This window comes from Oryctolagus cuniculus, chromosome 8 (genome assembly GCF_964237555.1).
Source record: "Oryctolagus cuniculus chromosome 8, mOryCun1.1, whole genome shotgun sequence".
NCBI lineage: Eukaryota > Metazoa > Chordata > Mammalia > Lagomorpha > Leporidae > Oryctolagus > Oryctolagus cuniculus.
In genome coordinates, this window is record NC_091439.1 from 14,340,090 (window position 1) to 14,359,565 (window position 19,476).

A 19,476-nucleotide genomic window follows, 5' to 3' on the forward strand; every position below is an offset into this window, starting at 1 on the left:
TAAGTGAAAGGGAGAACATGGAAGGAAGCAGCTTCCATGGGAGAGAAGCTCTTGGCTATCTACTGCTCAACATTCAAGGCTGGCTCGGCAGCAGGCCAGACTCTGCCGCTTCCCCTGGCACCCACTTACCATGATAACTGAGACCCCGGGGGCGGTGCTGTTCTGTTTGGGAAGCGCATTATTAAAGTGCTGTTTTAGTTTACCTGTTACCTCAGCTTGCATGTTATTCTCCTGGGAGGCATCGTCCTACAGAAAAGAAGCAAATGCAATGATTTTTGATCATCATCTTTGTCATTTCCTTAACAGCCACTGCCCACCGCCTAACCACTTCCTTAATGGGCCCATCTTAGCCACAGAAACAGGGGGAAATGATCTTTCAAAAACAGTAATTATTGGAGGTGGTATTTAGCTTAGCCAACACCAGTTAAATTGTCTGGGTTCAATATCTGGCTCCAGCTCCTGACTCCAGCTTCCTGCTAATGCAGACCCTGGGGAGCAGTGGGGATGGCTCCTGTAGCTGGGTTCCTGCCACCCATGTGGGAGACCTGGATTGATTTCCCAGCTCCAGACTTTGGCTCCACCTGGGGGCCACTGTAGGCATTTGGGGGAGTGAACCAGCAAATGGGAGCTCACTTTCTCTCTGCCCCTTGTTGGTAGTCCCATGCCCCCAAAGAGACTCCATACCATTCACTCTGCTTCTGAGGCCCAGAGAAAACACCAGTCTCAAGTGGCACGAAGTGGTCCCTCTTTAGGCTTCTGTACTTTGGTGTGACCCCCTCCCCCAGAAACATCAAAATTCTATCATTTTAATCAAGAGTCATTTGGTTGGTAGTCTTTAGTGCTCATGCAGAATGCAGCATCCCAACTACTCGGTCTAAGAGCTAAGTCCCTTAGTCTAAGAGAGAAGTGAGTAGGATCCACTGAGGCTACACTTGGATATCAGGATATAGGGGGCTGTGGCGGTGCAAAGGGAACCCCTTAAATTCAAGTTAAGTAAATTCACTCTCCTGGAGCCTCCCAGAAATGAAGGAAACATAAGGTGTCCTGGGAACCACGCTGACCCTCAACCCAGAGGCACTACCAAAGCCCAGGGAGAACTCGATCAGCATCATGCCCACTCTTCCTGGGCCTTGGAGGCACTGGGTCTCAGCTCCCCCATTGACAGCAGAGCTCTCCCAGGACCATACACCAGGAAGACACAGGAGATCAGAGTCTGAAACTGCTGAGCTCCAGGCAAATCCTGGAAACTCAGACCCCAGAACTACGCAAGCTGCGAGTGAAAGGCTCCTTGCAGAGCACGGAGGCCAATCCTTTCTCTTTGCAGGTGGGAAACTGAAGCCTGGAGAGGGACCGGGTTACCTGCAGAGCAGGATCTAAGACTCAGGGACCCAGGTGCCAACTGCTTTCTCCCAGACAGCATTCCATGCTGCTTGCTCATTAGGAAAGACGTAACTTCATCTGCCACAGGGCTTGGATGCAGGCTTTGTGTGTGCAAAGCCCACAGTGAGGAAGCATGCTGCTGGCCACAGACATACAAACACTCATTCCCCATGGACGGGGGTACTTACTGACACCCAGGGGTGACTCAGGATTTGTCCCGCAGTACACCGAGCTTCAACATTTACCTGCAGCATTTGACTGATTAACTCCTAAAAATAAATAAACAAACAGATAAATACCACAGAGGAGGACAAAGACAATTCTACCACAAATACAGAAATCTGGGTTTTCAACCAAACACTTCAAAGTAAGAGCTAACACAGCTGCCCAGACATTTGACCCTAAAAGCTATGAACACTGACGCTCCCAGTGCTTACTGGGTATTTGCACAGCCATAGCCATGCAAAAGAAGAGAAGGACTCTTAGGAGTCCACAGGAAGCCAAGATGCTCTCTCCCAAGAGCTGTGGTCATTATCAATGTCCTGCAGCGTAAAACTACAGTGTTTCTCCTTTTGGCAACTCAGTCTGATGAGTTCAGGCAAATTCAATCTCCCAAGTTCACTTCCATTTTTTGATGGATGTCCAGTATACATTTTCTGAATAATTTAAGGAATTATTCAGAGGTGCATGGGAGAGGAAGATGGTAGGGCAAACTGGCAAGATAACTGGCCTGGCTTTCAGAATTAGATCATGAACTCCAGAGACTATATAGGATGAACTTAAAGCAGAATCACCTGTTAAAAGTCTAGGAAGCTTCTGGAATCAATACTGAGGGCTGCTACAGCCCCCCATGAGGGGTGAGGACTGCAACGTAACTTAACCCACAGGAACAGGGCCCAGGTGGGTACCTTTGCTGAGTCCGTGATGTTATCCCAGTAGGGGGCTGGAAATTCCAGCTTTCCAGCCAAGATCTGGTCAAAGAGATCTTCCTGGAGATTGTTCTCGCTAGGCAGTGACAAAGAAATGGAAGAAAAGGCACAGTCACTACACAGTTTTTCAACAAAGCACTCATGGGACGAGTAGGAGAGGAGTCCGGTCTCTGATTTGAGCATTTCAAACTGCAATTGCATTTGTGACGACACGCTTTTCTCCTAGACAATGAGCTACACAACATTTCCATGGGCCTAGGAATCAGACAGACAGAGAGACAATGATTCATGAAACTGAGTGGATGCAGAGCTTCAATACAGAACGCCGAGAAAGTTCTGTAGATGGCTAATGTGAATGCACTTAATGTTACTGAAGTACACACGTGCAAATGGTTAACACGGTCAATTTTATGGGCTGACCACAACAAAAAAGCACTCAAGAAAAAAAATGGAATCTGCAAATAACAACAATCCTCATTTTGGCAGGGGAGGGGGGGTGGGGGGTGGGGAATCAGCCTCTCCCTTCAATCTTTCATGGCAGTCCGGGTGGAAAAGCAGCAAACCTGAGTGCCATCGACTGCCCTTCCTCTTTCCACGTTTCCAATAAAATGGCCAAAGATCAGTGAAACAGCTGACAGGTGGAAGGGTCACAATAAGCATTTGAATAAAATATTCCTGATGTTGGGGCTGGTGTCATCACCCAGTAGGTTAATCCTCTGCCTGCAGTGCCAGCAATCCACATGGGCACCAGTTCTAGTCCCGGCTGTTCCTCTTCCAATCCAGCTCTCTGCTGTGACCTGGGAAAGCAGAAGATGGCCCAAGTGCTTGGGCCCCTGCACCCAGATGAGAAACCAGAAAGAAGCACCTGGCTCCTGGCTTTGGATCGGTGCAGCTCCAGCATGGTGGACATTTGGGGAGTGAACCAACAGACAGAAGACCTTTCTCTCTGTCTCTCCCTCTCACTGGCTGTAACTCTACCTCTAAAATAAATAAAATCTTAAAAAAATTCCTGATGTAACCATCTCAACATTACAGAGTGACCCTCTTGTAAGCTCACTCTGAGAAAGAGCCCAACTAGATTGCACAGGTTGAGGCAAACCCGCCTTGGCTGCTCCCCCAGGGCATTCCTCCGCAACCTGGGCCTGACTGTCCCAGGCGAAAGGTGCACCCGAAGCACAGTTGGTGCCTAGTGAACTAATCATCTCTAGGCTTTGGTGAAAGGTGCAGTGGATATGTGAAACCACCACTGAGAGAAAAATCAGCGTACTGAATGGCCCCAATCTCTCCTAAAACTTTACCTCTTGCAGCCATAGATCTTGCCTCACGTGATGGGTACATCCATGGCCAGAGCAAGAAACAAAGTCAGCAGCTTTCTAGGCCATTACAATGCTCCAGGAGAAAACTCAGAATGGACTGTTAGAGTCAATGTCAAAATCCAGAAGTGGATTGGAGATTATATATATATATATATTATATAAGTATATATTACTATATATTATATAATATATAGTTATCATATATAAAATATAAGTATTACATAAGGTATTATATAATATATATAATATATATTCAAAAGAAATGAAATCAGTATGTAAAAAGAAGCATCTGTACTTGCATGCTTAATGCGGCTGTATTCATAATGGCCAAGGTACAGAATCGATCTAAATGTCTATCAACAGATGAAGACAATATAGAGTATATATAACGTAAATATACATTTATATTAATTGTGTAATTATATATTATAAACAGGTTAGAGATTATATAATTTATATTTTATAATATATTGTATAGATATTATTTTACTATACTGTTTTATTATATATAATGGAGTGCTCTTCAGCCATTAAAAAAAAAGAGTGACATTCTGCCATTTGCAGCAACATGGATGGAACTGGAGGACATTACAATTAACTGAAAGAAGTCAGGTACTGAAAGACAAATGCCATTTCCAATGTCTGGGGTAACAGAAATGCCACTTGCCCTAATCTGATGGCTACACACTATAGACCTATGTTGAATTCCCACTCTGTACCCCATACAATTATTATGTATCAATTAAAAATATTTTTTTGACAGGCAGAGCGGACAGTGAAAGAGAGAGACAGAGAGAAAGGTCTTCCTTTGCCATCGGTTCACCCTCCAATGGCCACCGCGGCTGGCGCGCTGCAGCCGGTGCATCACGCTGATCTGAAGCCTGGAGCCAGGTGCTTCTCCTGGTCTCCCATGGGGTGCAGGGCCCAAGCACTTGGGCCATCCTCCACTGCACTCCTGGGCCACAGCAGAGAGCTGGCCTGGAAGAGGGGCAACCGGGACAGAATCTGGCGCCCCAACCGGGACTAGAACCCAGAGTGCTGGCGCCACAAGCTAGTGAGCCACGGCGCCGGCCAAAAGTTTTTAGAAAAATCTCCAAAGTGGAAGTATTACCTGGCAAGCGTGAAAACTTACTTAGAATTTCTGTCCCAGTCTTCAGGGTTTTGTACCAAACCTCTCAAAGAAGGACACAAGCCAGCATGGTGTCCCCAGAAGGAGGTCATTTTAAGCAGTGTCCAGAGACAGATTCTAGGTCTGTGTATGATCTGGCAGCCTCATTTCTCCTCTGGTAAAGAGTAGCGTTTGTGAGGTTGGTGAATATCCAGGACAGTTAACCAAGCTCAGCTGGAAGGGCGTGGGCCGGCCCTTGGGGTCTGGTCAAGGGCACACTGAGAAGCAAAGTCCAGGCCAGAAAACCAGGCAAGGCAGGAGAGCCCCTCTGCTCTCCAAAATGGTGATGTTCTTTGAGGCACACAAAACTTTTTCAATATGCCAAAACATTTTCTTTAAGATGGATTTATTTATGTGAAAGACATGTTGACAGACAAGGGGCAGGTGTGGGAGGAAGAGGAGGAAGAGGAGAGAGAACACACACGAGTGAGCATACGTCCATCCACTGGTTCACTCCCCTCATGCATGCAACAGCCAGGGGCTGCGTCAGGCCAAAGGAAGAAGCTAGCAACCCCATCCGGGTCTCCCACATGGGTCGCAGGAGCCCAAGTACTTGGGCCATCATCCGCTTCTTTCCCAGGTGGGTTAGCAGGGAGTTGGGTTGGAATCAGACCAGCCAGGATTAACCAGGACTCTGATACAGGATCTCAGCATTGCAAGCACCGGCTCAGCACACTGTGCCACAATGCCAGCCCCAACATGTTGTATTCTCACTGGTATTACCTGCTGACTGAAAAAAAACACACCTCAGACCAGATGGAGAGTCTAGAGAAACCTTTAGAGAATGAGAGAACTCAACAGACATTAGAAGAAAACATTAAAAAATTACCTGTTTCCAGAACTTTTCCCTTTTTGCCATCCCTCTCTATCAGTCCTCTTATTTCCCCTTTGGCTTTCTAGAATCTCAAAGCTCACATTTTCTTAGTCATTGTATCTTTTGTTAATTAAAAAAAAAAAAAACAGCAAAAATGCTGGTAGTATACCTGCCGTCTGTCATTTATAGAAGTCAGCTCTTGGCAAAACATCCTCAACCAATAAACAAAACCCTGAGTTGTCCCTGCAATGAGAATGGGACCCCAAAGGACCAAGGCTGTGAACTTGACACTCACTAGAAGAACAAAAGCTAAAGCTGATTTGTCCATCTTGCTAGTTACATAAGAACAGCTACTCTGATCAAGTCTACACTGGACTTATTATCACACTAACACTCTACAATTGGCTTCACATGGTTCAGGGCCCTTTGTTATTCTGAAACAATAAAGCCCTTAGGTCAAGGTGCCAAAGGCTATCCTGTCCCTTATGAAAAGCCTGAAAAACAACATAAGTGTTTGTGTGTACTCTCTCTGTTCAATGTCAAGTCACTGAAGGTCAACCAAGGTAACCTAAAAATGTTGTAAGCTACCCCACAAATGATGTGGAAACGTTTCACTCACAGAGTATATGTGTGTGTGTGCACACACGCACTAGTGTGTTAAAGAGAAACGTCCAGGGGCCGGCACTGTGGTGTAGCGAGTAGAGCCTCAGGCTGCAGTGCCAGCATCCCTTATGGGCACTGGTTCGAGTCCTGGCTGCTCCACTTCCAATTCTGCTCTCTGCTATGGCCTGGGAAAGCAGTGGAATATGGTCCGAGTCCTTGGGCCTCTGCACACACATGGGAGACCTGGAAGAAGCTCCTGGCTTCTGGCTTCAGATCAGCGTAGTTCTGGCCATAATGGCCATCTGGGGAGTCAACCAACTCTGTCTCTTTCTCTGTCTCCCTATAACTCTGCCTTTCAAATAAATAAATACATTTTTTAAAAAGAGAAATGTCCAAAAATGGTTTTAAAAATAAATTCAAATTATAAATGCAAAAAAGGGAAATATCAAAAATCTAAGTAGAGTCATACAAATAATACTTTTTGTTGGTGGCCCTAAGAACAGACTTGCTTAGGCAACAACTAAAACATGAGATGTCCCTGAAAAATGAACTCTGAGTAAGGGTGGAGTTGATGTTTAAAAAGACGGGGCGGGGGGGCGGAGAACACATGTTAAGCTAAAACTAAAACCTGAAAATCCTGGAAGAAGAAAGACACTGCAGCCAGAGAAGCTGAAACAGTAAATTCCAAAAAATAATTTTAGTTTAAAAACTTTGAGTTCATTATAGGTATCTGCTGTATAAAAGAATGACAACATGTATTTGAAAGGCTTTCATTTTAAGTACAAATTTATATATTTATTTTAGACTATCATCACTTGTCATTATTTAAAATACTGCTACCGGGCTGGCGCCGCGGCTCACTAGGCTAATCCTCCGCCTTGCGGCACCGGCACACCAGATTCTAGTCCCAGTTGGGGCGCCAGATTCTGTCCCGGTTGCCCCTCTTCCAGGCCAGCTCTCTGCTGTGGCCCGGGAGTGCAGTGGAGGATGGCTCAAGTGCTTGGGCCCTGCACCCCATGGGAGACCAGGAGAAGCACCTGGCTCCTGCCATCGGATAGGCGCGGTGCACCAGCTGCAGCGCACCGGCCGCGGCGGCCATTGGAGGGTGAACCAACGGCAAAGGAAGACCTTTCTCTTTGTCTCTCTCACCGTCCACTCTGCCTGTCAAAAAATAAAAATAAAAATAAAAAAATACTGCTACCACAGGATACCCACGTCCCATGTCAGAGGACCTGGGTTTGGTTCCCAGCTCGGCCTCCAACTTCCTGCTAATGCACATCCTGGAAGGCGGTGGGTGACGACTCAAGTACATGGGTCTGTACCACCCAAGTGGGAGACAAGAATTGAGTTCCAGACTCCTGGCTTTGGCCTAGCCCAGCTTTGGCTGTTGTGTGCATTTGGAAAGTAAACCAGCAGATGTCTGCCTGTCTGTCTGTCTCCATCTCTGTTTGTCCAATACATACAAACATACCATTTCATGGTTTGTTGCATGCATTTTTATATTGCCAGTTGTCAGATCACACAGAATATCCCTATATGCTGTGAAGATGCTTCTGTAACTGATATTTAGCATTACAAATTCTCTTTTTTTTTTTTTTTGACAGGCAGAGTTAGACAGTGAGAGAGAGACAGAGGGAAAGGTCTTTCTTCCATTGGTTCACTGCCCAAATGGCTGCTACAGCTGGCGCGCTGCGCTGATCCAAAGCCAGGAGCCAGGTGCTTCTCCTGGTCTCCCACGCGGGTGCAGGGCCCAAGCACTTGGGCCATCCTCCACCACCTTCCCGGGCCACAGCAGAGAGCTGGACTGGAAGAGGAGCAACCGGGACAGAATCCGACGCCCCAACCAGGACTAGAATCCGGAGTACCGGCGCCACAGGTGGAGGATTAGCCTAGTGAGTCATGGCGCTGGCACAGATTCTCTCTCGTTACAATATGATGTAAAAGAGGGAAAGCATATTCTTAACATTTTTAGAGAAAGCTACCTGGAGTCATAAAACCCACTTCTGAATATAACATAAAACAGCATCAGCCTCAAGAAGATATCTTTGCTGCTTCTGATTAGCCAATCTTATCCTCACATTCCACCAAACCCTGCTTCACACTGGGTCCGACCATGACGAATAACATACTACTCCATCTGTGCCTCACTGACGTTAACAGGCACACACTCCCAGGCTGCACTGGCACCTGGAAACACTAGAGGGAGTTGTGAGCACACAGTCCTCAAAACCCGATCCCCAGAGCTCATCTTCTGATCCAGCTCATCTTCGCTGTGCTGAACCAGAGGTCAACCAGGATGCACCGGCTCCAGGACCACCTGCCGTCCACACATACTACTCATCGGCACTTGACTAGTTTCCCAAACAGGCCACCTCTGAATCCAACAGAGCCCAGAGTGTAAACCGCCACAAGTCACTTCGTTCCCTCTACGCCTAGCACTCAGTTCATTTTCTCACGGCTTAGCTATTTGGCTTGAATTGGCCAATGGGGCATGCTTAAGTGGGAGGCAAACAGAATCTGAGGCAGTGCTCAGGCAGGTGAAACTTGCTCTGCACTTCCCCGCCCCGGCTGCGTTGGGAATCCCGCATCCGCCATCACCGGAAGCCCAGGCTAGCTCACTGGGTGAGGAAAGAAATACGGCTGAGGAATCTCTGCTGTCCCAGGTGACATGAAGCCCACTACTGGACGTGAGGGAGGCCAGACTTGCCCATCAAACTTCCACCAAGGCAGCCCAAAAGACCACCTAATGGATCCATAAAATCATTGTATTCCCCTACCTTTTGGAGCCACCTGTTAGCAGAGCTAACTGATGTGTGCAATGATCCTGCAGTCGGTGCAGCTCACCTAGGGAGTGACCTTGCTGGAAGACCCCGATGCTGACAGGTAGGTGGAGAAAGCTTTCTACCTACAAAAACCTTGCTCCCACTCCAGCGTCCCACGCAAACGCTACAGCTTTTATTGGACCATCTGTGACTTCCAGCCCTCAAATAAGCTTGCCTTCGGTAATATTCTTGGGTTGTGTGTCTTTACACCACAAGGCCCTCAAGAGTAGATAGAAACACTGTGTCACTCTTGTGTTTGTCAAAAAAAAAAAAAAAAAAAAAAAAGAGAGAGAGAGAGACAGAGAGAATTGTTCAGTTAGGAAACATAATTTTAAAAAGATAAACCTTTGGGGCCAGCGCTATGGTGCAGCAGGTTAAAGCCGTGGCCTGAGGCACCGGCATCCCATATGGGCACCGGGTTTTAGTCCTGGCTGCTCCTCTTCTGATCCAGCTCTCTGCTATGGCCTGGGAAAGCAGTGGAAGATATCCCAAGTGCTTGGGCCCCTGCACTCTCATGGGAGACCTGGAAGAAACTCCTGGCTCCTGGCTTCAGATTGGCGCAGCTCCAGCCATTGCGGCCAATTGGGGAGTGAACCAGCAGATGGAAGACCTCTCTTTCTGTCTCTACCTCTCTCTGCAATTATTTCAAATAAATAAAATAAATCTTTTTTAAAAGAAAAGATAAACCTTTTGACTTTTCTGTTTAAAAGTTTTCTTAATAAAATGTTGGTGGGAGAGAGATGAACCTATTTTTCATTACCTGACCCAGTGTACTACCATAAACAAATACCGTGGACTCAATATTTGTGTATCCCCGCCCCCACCAAATTCCTATATTGAAACCTAATTCCCAATGTGGCAGCATTAGCAGGTGCCACCTTTGGGGTAAATGATTGATCAGGTCCTGCTGGTGCCTTGAAACTGGACCTCCCAGGCTGCACACTGTGAGAATTAAATCTGTTGCTTACAAGCCACATGGTTAAAACAGCTCAAACAGACTAAGACAAATCACGACCTCAGGGATTATGCTTTTTCACCACTTTATTCCTGGCCCTCAAAATAGTGCCTGGGAAACAACAGCTTTTCCACAAATAGCTGGAAGAGGAACACAAAACGGCATTAAAACGTCAAGAGAGCTCAGCAGAACTCAGAACATCACACCTGCATCCTCACCCTCACTGCTGCTTCACAGCCTTTCGTCTGCTCCAGAGGAAGAGATGAAACTGATCACACGGAAGGCCACGACTGAGGGCGTCACTCCCCTCGGGGTCCACACTGGGAGGCAGGCTGGGGCCCACACTGGTAGGTGTTCCAAACACCATAACTACTGTCTGCATTGCATCTCCCAAACCCCCATTTAAAGTGTACCCAGGTCTTACCCAGGCCTGCGTGTGCCAAAAGTGTTTGTAATTCTACTTCCTCATTAAGTATTATGTGCGCTGATAAAATGAATGTAGAAAGAGCTTGTGTTCCTATGAATTGTTTAAATAAGTGCTCTTAGGGATAGGCCTAGTTAGCCTAGTGTCACATTGGGGTGCCTGGGCTCCAACTGTGGCTCTAGCTCCTGACTCCAGCTCCCTGCTCATGTAGACTTGGGAGGCATCAGTGACGGCTCAAGTAACTGGGTTTTAGCCAACCATGCAGGAGGCCTGGATGGAGTTTCCAGTTCCCTAGCTCACCTGGCCACTTCATGCATTAGAGGACTAAACCAGCAGATGTGAGTCTTCTCTCCTTCTCTCTGCCTCTTAAATAACAATAATAATAATGATGACAATAATAATAATGATGACAATAATAATCTGCAGTCACATCAAGCCAGGGAGACAAGTATCAGACACCGAAAAAAAGTACACCTGGAAAGATTCACATCGTTTCACACGGATCTTTAAATCTTAAAGAAAAAAAGTTATTCATTTATTTGAAAAGCAGTGTTATAGGGGTTGGCACTGTGGCATAGTGGGTAAAGCTGCTGCCAGCAGTGCCATATGGATGCCAATTCGAGTCCCAGCAGCACCACTTTCGATCCAGCTCTCTGCTATGGCCTGGAAAAGCAGTGGAAGATGGCCCAAGTCCTTGGGCCCCTGTACCTGCATGGGAGACCTGGAAGAAGCCCCTGGCTCCTGGCTTTGGATTGGCCTAGCTTTGGCTGTTGCAACCATTTAGGGAGGGAATCAGTGGATGGAAGACTTCTCTCTCTCTCTGCCTCCCTGTAACTCTGCCTTTCAAATCAATTAATTTTTTTAAGAAAATCTTTTTTTAAAAAAGCAGAGTTACACACACACACACATATATACACGGGGGTGAGGGAGAGAAAGAAAGATCTTCTACTCAGTGGTTCACTCCCCAAATCGCTGCTATAGCTGGGGCCAGGCTGAAGCCAGGAGCTTCGTCCAGGTCTCCCACGGGAGTACAGGAGCCCAGGTACTTGGGCCGTCTTCTGCTGCTTTCCCAGACACATCAGCAGGGAGCTGGATTAGAAGTGGAGCAGCTGGGACCATAGCCCAAATGGGATGTCAGCATTGCAAACAGTGGCTCTATCCACTAAACCACAATGCCGGGCCCTAAATCTTACTCTTGTTTGAAAAGCTAGAAGCTGGAAATTGAGCCAAGTGTTACAGGTCTATTTTATGAAAGAAACGCTGAGGACCATACACAGTGTCAATGCCTCGATGAATGAATGTACATTTGGACATTCTTAGATAAAAAAAGAAGTGTGCCCTTGTGTAAATTCTAAGTGACATTTTTTATACTGACCATTTCCTGGTCCTGACTGCCAGGAGTGAAGTGTGTGCTTCCGGGCCCACAGGAGAGAACTTACAATTCAAACACAGTGACTCCACGGCACTGACCTTCGGAATGGCGGGAACCCACAGAGAAGTATGTAGGTGATCACGCCGGCTGCCCAAATGTCCACCTTCAGGCCATAGCTGGAAAACAAAAGTAGGGGCGGGACAGGAGCATTTATACAACTTCCAAGAACCTTCCACCTTACTGCAGCATTACCTGCTAGGACAAGGGATATTGCTGGTGTAAAATTGTTCATTTCACTATCCTCTGGACAAATTCATCTATTTTTCGCTCAACCTAACCACAGCATTAGTGATTTTACATTTCCAAGACCATCCTTGGGCCCAAAGCCCAGGGCCAGGGCTCTTGCTTATGTAAGCACAGACGCTACTTGCTGGGTAGAAGTCCTGTGTGGCCACCGGTCTCTCTGCTCCTCCTCCCCTCTACCATCGCAGCATAGCCACAAGAATATACCTTTCCCTACCGCAGTTAAAAGCACTAGCCAACATCTCCAGGACTCTCACCCAGTTTCAGCAATGATTTCTGGAGCCACGTAGGTTGGTGTGCCACAGACTGTGTACAAAGGGCCTTCCACCACAGTGGCCAGCCCAAAGTCGCCCAGCTTCAAAGACTTGGTTCCATCAGGATACTCACACACCTGAGACAGAGACCAGAGGAAAAGCACAGGTTGTTTTTTCTCAGTGAATACAGGAGGGCCCTTGGAATTAGGCAGAGAGAGACATATTTACTAACAAACTCAGGAACTCATGATTTCTATTTGCTGCTTTAAAGTGTTTATTTTTCTCTTCAGAGATTTTGCAAAATTGTGTGAAATTTGGAAAAGATCTATTTTCCATCTTTGCAGAAAGCACCTTACCCAGGAATACAATGGACACAGGTGCTTGCTTCCACAGCAGGTGAGGGTGCAGGTGGCAGGAAACTGACTGTAACTTAGCATTCACTGTGTGCGAGGTACTCAGGAGTCCAAGAAATGGTCTTTACTCAGTGCCCATGAGAAAATGAAATTAGGAGTGGGGATGGCAGCCTTGTTTTCTGGACAGTTAATGGTGAAATACAAATATCAAATGAGGAGAATCTTGAAAGTTCAGGAAGAAAAAGAACTTTGAGATCTAGCAGCCTGAACTTGAAAACAACTCTACTCATTTCCTGGCTGTGTGGCCTGTGAAAGTCCTTTAAGCCCCCTGAGCAAGCGTCTTCATCTCTGACATGGGATGGCTCTGGGCTACTCAGAACTGTCTGCGAGGGCCTTGAAATCCTCGCCACACTCCTGCAGCACTATTTTTTAAAAATCTGTTTATTTAAAAGGCAGAGTGAGGGGGGATGTGGGAGTGGGGAGAGGGGGAGAGAGAGAGGGAGAGGGGGAGAGGGGGAGAGGGGGAGAGGAAGAGAGGGAGAGAGGGAGAGAGGGAGAGAGGGAGAGAGGGAGAGAGGGAGAGAGGGAGAGAGGGAGAGAGGGAGAGAGGGAGAGAAGGAGAGAAGGAGAGAAGGAGAGAGGGGAGGGGGAGGGGGAGGGGGAGGGGAAGAGGGGAAGAGGGGAAGAGGGAGAGAGGGAGAGAAGGAGAGAAGGAGAGAGGGAGGAGGGAGAGAGGGAGAGAGGGGAAGAGGGGGAGAGGGAGAGAGGGAGAGAAGGAGAGAGGGAGGAGGGAGAGGGAGAGAGGGGAAGAGGGGGAGAGGGAGAGAGGGAGAGAAGGAGAGAAGGAGAGAGGGAGGAGGGAGAGGGAGAGAGGGGAAGAGGGGGAGAGGGAGAGAGGGAGAGAGGGAGAGGAGGAGAGAAGGAGAGAGGGAGGAGGGAGAGGGGGAGAGAGAGAGGGGGAGGGGGAGGGGGAGGGGGAATGAATGAATCTTCTATCCACAGGGTCATTCCCCAGATGGCCACAGCAGGTGGGGCTGAGGGAATAGGCAGAGGGAAGCCAGGAGCCAGGAATTCTATCTGAGGCTCCCACACGGGAGGCAGAATTCAAGCACTTGAGTCATCTTCTGCCGCCTCCCAGGCACATTAGTCAGGGGGCTGGATCAGAAGCCGTCACTGTGATATGGGATGTGGGTGTCCTCAGCAGCGGCTTAACCAGCTACCCCACAATGCCTGCCCCACCCCGTGACACTTTGAAGTCATGAAGAAGTGTGCTGGGTATGTGTACAGAGCTTATAAGCCTAGAAGTTATAAAAATACTAAGAAGAAAAATGATATTATTAAACAGATGAGGCATCCCAGGTAAGGGATGTATTTCATGTTGTATTTTTCAAATGCTGTAAAGCTTGGTCAAATGAGACAGAGCCAAAAAACAGGGACAAATACTCCTTCTCTTTTCTGGAACGAGTGGTTGATTAGATAATTTTAATACTGGAAATGGATTTAAAACGCTGATGAAGATGTGAATATTTATGCTTAAACCAAAGAACCTTTCTAGGAAGAATTTAAGCAATATGTATCAAATTTCTTAACATCTTCATAACACTTCTAGTAATCTACTGAAAGAGAATAGAGATGGACCCAGAGGTTATATATGAGATGTCAATCTCAGAATTTATCTTTGTTTTTTTTCAGACCGGATACAACATATGGCTAATAGGGCAGTTACTAAATCACGGCACATCTCTATAATAAAATATTACACAGCTGCCAAAAAGTGCTTTTCGAATAAATAATCATCATATGGGAAATACTCTATTATTTAAAGTAAAAAATAATCTATTATCTAATGTAAAAAATTACACAGAAAATATAATACCAAAATGTTAAAAAGTTGATCTCTAGGTGGTACCATTTATAAATCACTTATTTTCTTCTTTTTACTTTTCAGTTTCCAAAATGTTTACAATAAACATGTATTGGTTCCATAATTAGTGAAAGCTAAATTTACATATAAGCAAACTCTTCCCACAGTAGTGGTGAGAATCTTTTCTCTGCCAAGAGCCATGTGGATATTCATAACCTCACTGGTGGGCCATACAAAATGATCAACTTAATTCAAATGATTGAATGTTGAGTCCTGCCTATGGTTGGCAGGGCCAGACCAGATGATTTTCTGGATGCTGGACGTTCCCCACCACTGCCCTACAGGACATAGCTGATCATAAATGGATAGGGTTGGAAACAACCAGCATATATGCTAGCATCATCTGGATTTGACTCCAATCCTAACTTGCTTGTACAGTCTATCTGTCTCTTGGCTGGCTGCTTCGAAAGCACTACATTTCTGATAAAAGTAACTGTAGAGACTTAAAATATACTCATATAATGTCTTTCACTATTTTTATACCTTAAGCATATTTAGTTTTCTTTTTCTCATATTTTACTATGAAATGAACCAGATTTTCATCTCAACTACTGAGGAGGAGAAAAATTTAGAAAACAATGTTTGCTCAAGATAAGCATGTGAACAGCATGATCCATCAGTCTGACACCAGACTGGGCAGAGGGTTACACAGTCATCACTAAAATGTATCCGGACCCTCAGGGCTCCCCACGCCAATCATTCCCCAAGTTTACAGCATTTAAAAAAGAATGGCATGAAATACATCCCTTACCGGTGATGTTCTTGTCTGTTTAACAAGGTAATTTTTCATCTTGGTATTTTCATAACTTCTTTTAGGCTTATGTACTCTGCACATATACCCAGAACACATCTTCATGACATGAAAATGTCACAGGAGTGGGGCTGGTGTGGGACCCCACATTCCATACTGCAGCAGCAGTTTGGGTCTCAGCTGCTCCACTTCCAAAGCAGTTCCTTGCTAACACACCTGGGAAGCATTGGAAGATGGCCACGTACTTGAGTTTCTGCCACCCATGTGGGAGACTCAGATGAAGTTCTAGGCTCGTGGCCTCAGCCCAGCACAGGCCTGGCTGTTGTGGCCATTTGGGGAGTGACCCCACAGACAGATCTCCTCTCTCCCCTCTCCTTCTCTTCCTCTCTCCTTCATCCTCTCCTCCCCTCCCTGTCACTCTGCTTTTCATATAAATAAATACATCTAAAAAAATTAAAGTGTTGAAGGAGCGATGGTGAAGATTTCATGGCCTCACAAACATTTACAATTCTGAGTAGTGCATAAATCAGCAGAAATTTAACCAGCGCTATCAGTGATGTCATCTGGGGGAACAGAATCCACATTCTTAGTCAGGCCATGGTCTCAGGACAACTCTTCATCCATTACGTTTAATGTAAACATCATCAAGAGTAACTGGATAAAATTAGAATTTATGATGCATTTACTAAAACCTAGACGTTAGAAACTCCCCAAGTAATTACAACAATAACAATATCTGAAGCACAATTCTCTAGATGTCTGTTTCACGAGATTCAAAAAAGACTTATTAATGACACTGGTATTTTGTTTTCACAACTTTAAAATATATTCACTGGATATAATTTTTGAAAAATAGTGTTTATTTTAAGCACCCAATTTAGAGACTCCTGGGGTATGAGGGATTGTCCATACCCAGAAGCCCTGTGTTTCACATCCCCTCTAAAGAATTCACAGTCAGATGCAGAAGCATTAAGAGAAAGGGACTCCACAGTCTAAAGTCACCGAGTTATTTCTGGGTATGTGGTACTTCTTGGCAAATCATCAAAAGGGATCATCAAAAGGGAAGTGTCACAAGGGGCAGGCTGGCCTGAAACAACAGTACTTTATCTGACTCATCTCTCCCCAGGGCTAGCCAGACACAGAAGCAAATGTGTAAAAGACAGGGGCCGGTGCTGTGGCGCTGCCTCCAGTGCAAGCATCCCAAATGGGTGCCAGTTCGAGTCTCGGTTGCTCCACTTCCTCTCCAGCTCTTTGCTATGGCCTGGGAAAGCAGTGGAAGATGGCCCAAGTCCTTGGGCCCCTGCACCCATGTGGGAGACCCAGAAGCAGCTCCTGGCTCCTGACTTCAGATCAGTGCAGCTCCGGCAATTCCGGCCAATTGGAGAGTGAACCAGAGGATGGAAGACCTCTCTCACTCTTTGTGTCTCCTTTTCTCTTTGTGTAACTCTTTCAAATAAATAAGTAAATCTTTCAAAAAAAAAAAAAAACGTGTAAAAGACAATATGAGAAAACCTCCAAATCTCAGGGAAAACTGTGTATGTATACGGGTGGAGCTACACACATGGCACTGCTTTAATCAACCGATTTTTCTAAAAGTTAATAAATGATTAGGAATGTCAGAGGCTCTCCGCCTCTCCGCGGAGTGTGGCCCTCCCTAGTAACAGACAGTCGGGGGGAATTTGCAGACTCCAATATTCTATCCCCTACCATCTCCATGGATGTTTGCAGTCACCCCACCAGACAGCAGGAAGAGAGATGGAAACTGATGTTCCCCAAACCCCAGTTCCCAGGAAGAGCCCTGGGAAGGCTCCTGCAGTAGATGCTGTCTCTGATCCACAGCTGTTGGAGCCCGCGCTTTTACAGAGCTCTGACTGGATGTAAACAGTCACAAGGCGCCTGCTCCAGCCCTGCAGTGCGCAAATGCCCACCCCTCACAAGCTGAGTGATGCTTCTGTCCAAGCGGCTCTCAGAAGGCAAAAATAAGAAATGTGAGGAATGCACCCCCCACACCAAGTGAACACTGCATGTTCTCTAAATAAAATGTCAACATAATGATTTAGAAGGACTTCAAATATGAGAAACCAACCCTCCTCTCTCCCCTGTCCCCAGAACTCTGGGCAGAGCTGAATTTATCACTGGTCTCTGACAGGGCACCACCAGGCTGTAACTCACGGCATTAACGGCCACCCCGTGCTCCCTGACACGGCCACCCATCCATCTCCACTGGCAGCGCTTTAAGTTATGACCCTGCGACCAGACAAGGGGATGCAAATCAGATGTCTGAACACTGCTGTGTAAAAACTGAATCAGTTCTTTGGACAGGAGGAGGCCGACAGACCCTCTGGGTGTTTACTTTTTAGGCCAATTCCAACCTGCAGGCACTTCTCAATCTAGAAACTGAGTGACCTTGCTACATTTTCAAGGGCACACACGGTACTTAGCTAAGTGCGGCTAAGCTGCTTCTGAGGCCTGGCCCCCTGGCCTTTCTACCTCACACACTATCCCCGTGCAGGTCTCAGTTTCATCACCATCTTCCTGCTCCCCAACTTTGCGTTGCAGAACGGCATGGGGGCAGGTTTAGGAGAACAGGAGAACGCTCATCCTGGGCAGGGAACCTAATTCCGACTCCCTAGCTATATCCTACAACATGCAGTGTTGGAGATGTCAAGCCCTGCCATGTTATCCACCCTTGACTTGGGCAAGAGAAAAGGAGGAGGTGTCCGACTCCAAGGAGAATTCACACACGTTAAAAAACCGTAAGCGGAAAAGAGAAGAAATGGGAGGTGAGAGGGGCGAAATGGACCCATCCTGGTTGACAGTGACGGTCACTCATGCTTCAGTCTTCCTCTGGGCTGGGTCTTTGACAATCAGAGCTGCAGGAGAGGCTGACTGCAGAGTAACCTTGTGACACCTACATTCACAGAGAATATCAGCAACTTGAGCTATAGGGGTGAGGTGGGCTGTGGAGAGCAAGGAGTTAAGGGGGCACCTGGAGAAAGCCCTGGCCAAACTCGGATGCAGCAGGAGCCTGCGACCTCTGCACGGTCACGATGGATGAGAGGCTCTTTGAGGTAGGAAGGCTGTGCATAGCCCTCCTTTCATCCTGAGGCTGCTTTACGACTCTGTCTCCACTCCTCTTTGGAGTTCATAAAACAGCTCTCCTTTCTGTGTCCAGAGAAGAGAGATTTTTCTAACAGGAATTTACAGAATTGAAATGCAGGTTGAGAACTCCTCACCAAAAATGCTCAGGACCATAAGTGTTTGCATATTTTGGGATTTTGGAATATTTTTAATATACATATGAGATGTCACAGATGAGATATCTAAATATGATATTCATTTATATTTCATATACATATGACCTGAGAGTAATTTTTAATAAAAGTATTTCTAATAATTTTGTACATGAAGCAAAGGTTCACGGCATGGAATTTTGCACTTGTGATGTCATTTCAGTGATCAAAAAGTGTAGGATTTTGGAGTATATTGGATTTTGGATTTGGGGATTAGGGAGGTTCAATTTGTATAATTCTTTAAGACAGGACATACTAAAAAAAAAAGTTCAAAACTTTTAAGTAGACACCCAGAAATCCTCACATGATGTTACCAAAAAGGAAAAACACACACTCTGGATCAGAAAAAAAAAAAAAAAAAGGTCCCTGGGATGGCCTCAAAAGCCTGTACTCTGATGCATATGAGGATACTTCAAAAAGCTCATAAAAAATGGAATTAAAAGAGAAGTCTCTTTTGGTGTAAATCATTTGAAATCTATGCCTAGTTTCTTCACACTACACATTTTCCATGAACTTTGGAAGGAACCTTCCATTCAGTGATTACTTATGTAGTACAAGCACAAAGTAGGCTGCAAAGACTTAAGTTTGAGTGCCAGCTGCTAGCTAGCCGAGTGACTGTCAGTGTCAACTGCCAAGCACTGACTCCGTATATCTGCACACTCCATATATTGCTTACCTGGCACTGTCCAAGGCATTGAAGATACAGACAATTGAGACATGAACCTTACCCTGCTGTGGTATTTATGACCTAAAGGAGGACCTAGACAAGTCAATGACGAATTCAAAACACTACGGCAAGCATAGCAGAAACCAGA

General features: G+C 46.2%; 1 protein-coding gene across 6 annotated transcripts in view; it reads right to left on the reverse strand.

Moving 5' to 3' along the window:
• DCLK2 (doublecortin like kinase 2) overlaps positions 1-19,476 on the reverse strand; it is a 184,034-nt gene that overhangs the window by 6,553 nt on the left and 158,005 nt on the right. For 5 of the 6 annotated variants that reach the window (XR_518609.4, XR_001794771.3, XM_002716906.5 and 2 more), the window contains 5 exons: positions 12,344-12,477; positions 11,882-11,959; positions 2,289-2,385; positions 1,569-1,649; positions 130-246 (listed from right to left, as the gene is read on the reverse strand). Coding sequence is in view for 4 of the 6 variants with exons in the window: in XM_002716906.5 (XP_002716952.1) it covers positions 130-246; positions 1,569-1,649; positions 2,289-2,385; positions 11,882-11,959; positions 12,344-12,477 (507 nt within the window). In the remaining 2 variants the exon portion in view is untranslated. The remainder of the gene's footprint in view (positions 1-129; positions 247-1,568; positions 1,650-2,288; positions 2,386-11,881; positions 11,960-12,343; positions 12,478-19,476) is intronic. The other variant, XM_008267353.4, reaches the window with a different exon arrangement.